The following is a 3425-nucleotide window of genomic DNA, read 5'->3' on the forward strand; positions in this document are numbered from 1 at the left end:
TGGAGGCCCGCCCCCCCCGCCCAGCCTGCTCACTGTAGGGGACGCTACCCTTCTTCCTGGACTGCGCACAACCGGGGCGGGACCCAGCTCTCCCTGCTCAGCCTTCGTGGCCTGGCCGATCTGGGGGGTCATGGCTTAGGAGCCCAGTCTAGGAGTTCCTCTGCGTGGTCCTAGGGCCTGCGTCCGGCTGTCACCTCTGCGGGCGCTTGGGGGCTGCTGGCCACCCCTGCCTGGACAGGACGCTCCGAAGTTCAGCTTCAGGGTGTTGCATCGCGGTGGCCCCTTGGAGCGGTCGGCCCTGCCAGGACCCCAGCTCGCGTGCCCTGGGACCTGGTGCTGGGATCCATGGGCCGGCTCCATGACTTTCTGATAACTGGCCGAGCAGCCCCTCCCATCACCCAGGCTGGTGGTCAGGACCACCCCTGTGGCCGCTCTCAGCCCTGCGTTCTGGCTCTGGGTGGCCCTGGTGGGGACCAACCCGAGGGCAGAGGCCCCATGCTGACTCACCAGCTCTGGCCGGCCGGCACGGCAGGTGTCTGTGCGTGGGGGCCCTCCCAGCCAGCACTGCGCCCACGCAGCCAACCAGGGCCCTGGGGTGGGCTCGCCCTGCTGGCTGGACGGTCTACGGTGGGTCCTGGCCTGGCGGGCTCCAGCTGGGTGCCCCTCGGTCCCCCACAGGCACGTCTCAAGTTCCCCATCGACTACCCGTACTCGCCTCCAGCCTTCCGGTTCCTGACCAAGATGTGGCACCCCAATATCTACGAGGTGAGCCCCCTTGGCTACCCCGGGGTGTGGGGGCCGCGCTCACTGTCCTGCGCCCTCCCTCGGCTGCTCTGGGTATGGGGGCCGCGCTCACCGTCCTGCCCCCTTGGCTGCCCCGGGTATGGGGGCCGCGCTCACCGTCCTGCCCCCTCGGCTGCCCCCGGGATGGGGGGCGCGCTCCCGTGCACGGGGGACGTGTGCATCTCCATCCTCCACCCCCCGGTTGACGACCCCCAGAGTGGAGAGCTGCCCTCCGAGCGGTGGAACCCCACCCAGAACGTCAGGTGAGGCCGCCCCGCCTGCGCCGCGCCCCTTCAGGCTCTGCCGGCCGGGTCTCCGCGGGGCACCCCCACCCGGCCTGCCCTCGGGTGGGCTCCCCACACAGGACTCGCGGGGAGGGCGGCTCTGCAGGCGTGTGAGTGGAAGCCCCAGCACGGCCCCAGCCTGACCTGCTGTCCCCAGGACCATCCTCCTCAGCGTGATCTCCCTGCTCAACGAGCCTAACACCTTCTCGCCCGCCAACGTGGACGCCTCTGTGATGTACAGGAAGTGGAAGGAGAGCAGGGGCAGGGACCGGGAGTACACAGACATCATCCGGTGAGGGGCGTGTGCGTGTCCCGCTGTGGGGCGTGCGGGGCGGCTGGGCCACTCAGTGTCATCGCCCACGTGTCCCGTGTCACCGAGGCTGTGCCACGTAATGGAATGTCAGGACTGTCCCTGCAAGGGCGCCCGGGCAGGCTCAGGTGGCTCTCCGGCTACGAAGGCTGTCGCCGTGCAGAGGCCCGCGCCGGCCCTCCCTGTCGGACTTCTGGCCCGCCTCTCTGGTGTGCCCTACCGCGGGGTGGGCCTCGGCCACTTACGGCCCGTCTGCAGGCTGCCAGTGTGGCCCGCCACCTCCTCTGCCTTCTGCGCACCGCCGTGCCGGCATCTGTGGCCGCGTCGGCTGGGCGTGCCACCCGCTCTAAGGCGGACGACGCCCTTCACTGCGTTTTTCCGGAGGCTGTCCGTTACAGAGGGTTTTGCTGTGCGCTCTTTAGAAAGACAGAGACAGAAAGCGAGAAATCACCCCCACAGGGGGGATGGCCACGAGCAATCCCTTCTCCTCCATTCTCTCGGGATCTTGGGCACGCATGCACACGCACCCAGCGTGAGTTCTAAGCCACTGGGTCTGGGACTCGAACCGCTGTCTACCACATGGGAGTCCAGCGACAGCCATTACGCCTGCTGCTGGTCCCTGTCATTTACTTCCCATCGGAGTCGTAAGTGAAGAGTTAGATGCCCGCCTCCGTGTTCCCTAGGCCATGGCAGTCCCCTGTTTGCCCAGCAGAAACTCAGGCTCGTCCCACAGCCTGGGCACGGGGCGTGTACAAATGCTCGTCTTCCAGAGGCCGCTCCCTCCTACTCCTGCAGGGGAAGGACGGGCCCACGCGGCCTGCCCACACAGAGGAGCCACTCAGCGGCACATAGGTGTCAGGGAAAGCATGCCCCCTCGGCAGGGCGGGAGGAGAGCAGGCAGCCACGTCAGACCCCTTGTGCTGTGGTCACGGCGTGCCAGGCTGCTCCTCTCCAGGCACGGACACCTGCAGTTCCATGGGAAAGCTGCAGGGACACTTTAACGATGACACAGGCTGTGGTGGCGAGTCACGAGGTGCCACAGCCGTGGGGACCAGCCAGCAGGTGTTCTGGAGGTTACGGCCTGCATCCCACACAGTTCGAGTCCCGCACCTGGTGGCTTGAAAACGCCAGGGCAACCAGCAGTTAGCGTAATGGCTATGTCCCTGCACTCCCATGTAGCCGACCACAGTTCGCGTCCCGGACCCGGTGGCTTAAACTCACGCCAGGTACATGTGCATACGTGCCCAAGATCCCGAGAGGAGAAGGGATTGCAGCGTGGCCATCCCCCCCCCCAGGGGGAGTGATTTCTCGCTTTCTGTCTCTCTCTGTCTCTCTGGCGAGCACACATGCCCTATAGCAAATATATATATTTTGACTTTATCCATTTTTTTCAATTTGACCAGAGAGGGACAGAGCAAGCCAGAGAAAATGAGAAAGCAAACTGCCAGGTCTGGGTCTCGAACTGCGGTCGACTTTGTGGGAGTCCAGCACCTTAACCACCATGCCACCATGGCCCCAAGTTGAATTTTTAAGCAGGTTTTAAGCCATTGCATGTGGGATCTGTTCACTTGCTCCCTGTGGCTTGTCCTCTTCCTCTTCCCTTTTCTGGAGGTGGGCCGGGGGCTGTGGTGAGGCACGTCCCACCCTTGAGGTCCAAGTGGCAGGCCCCTGGCCCAGTTCTTCCCGGTGTCTCCCACGCGGCGCCTCCCCCTGCAAGCCCAGCACAGAAATAAGACCCAGACTATTTTTACCCTCAGAACTCCCTGTGGGCAGCTCACGTGTGCCATGTGATCCGCTGTGGCTGCAGGTCTCTGCCGGTTCTGTTCTCAGAACGGTCCGTGTCCCCACTTGGTGCTGTCCGGTCGGGACGGTTGGAGCCCAGGAGGGCCTGAGTTTGCCCACCCTTGCCCTCAGCCCTGGTCACAGAGGCTCAGCCGGCAGAGCCTGGCGTGGCCCTGGCTACCCCTCCACACGGCTGCCGTGGGCAGCGTGCTTCCTTTGGGTGTGACTGGGCGACTGCCCTGCGGCGCCCTCTTCCGGGGGGGGGG

At 65.3% G+C, this 3425-nt stretch overlaps 1 protein-coding gene across 1 annotated transcript in view; it reads left to right on the top strand.

Moving 5' to 3' along the window:
* CDC34 (cell division cycle 34, ubiquitin conjugating enzyme) overlaps positions 1-3425 on the top strand; it is a 9455-nt gene that overhangs the window by 4990 nt on the left and 1040 nt on the right. The window contains exons 4-6 of the mRNA XM_006171736.2: positions 679-765; positions 949-1046; positions 1225-1359. Coding sequence (XP_006171798.1) covers positions 679-765; positions 949-1046; positions 1225-1359 — 320 coding nt within the window. The remainder of the gene's footprint in view (positions 1-678; positions 766-948; positions 1047-1224; positions 1360-3425) is intronic.

This window comes from Tupaia chinensis, unplaced genomic scaffold (assembly GCF_000334495.1).
Source record: "Tupaia chinensis unplaced genomic scaffold, TupChi_1.0 Scaffold149964_1, whole genome shotgun sequence".
Taxonomy (NCBI): domain Eukaryota; kingdom Metazoa; phylum Chordata; class Mammalia; order Scandentia; family Tupaiidae; genus Tupaia; species Tupaia belangeri.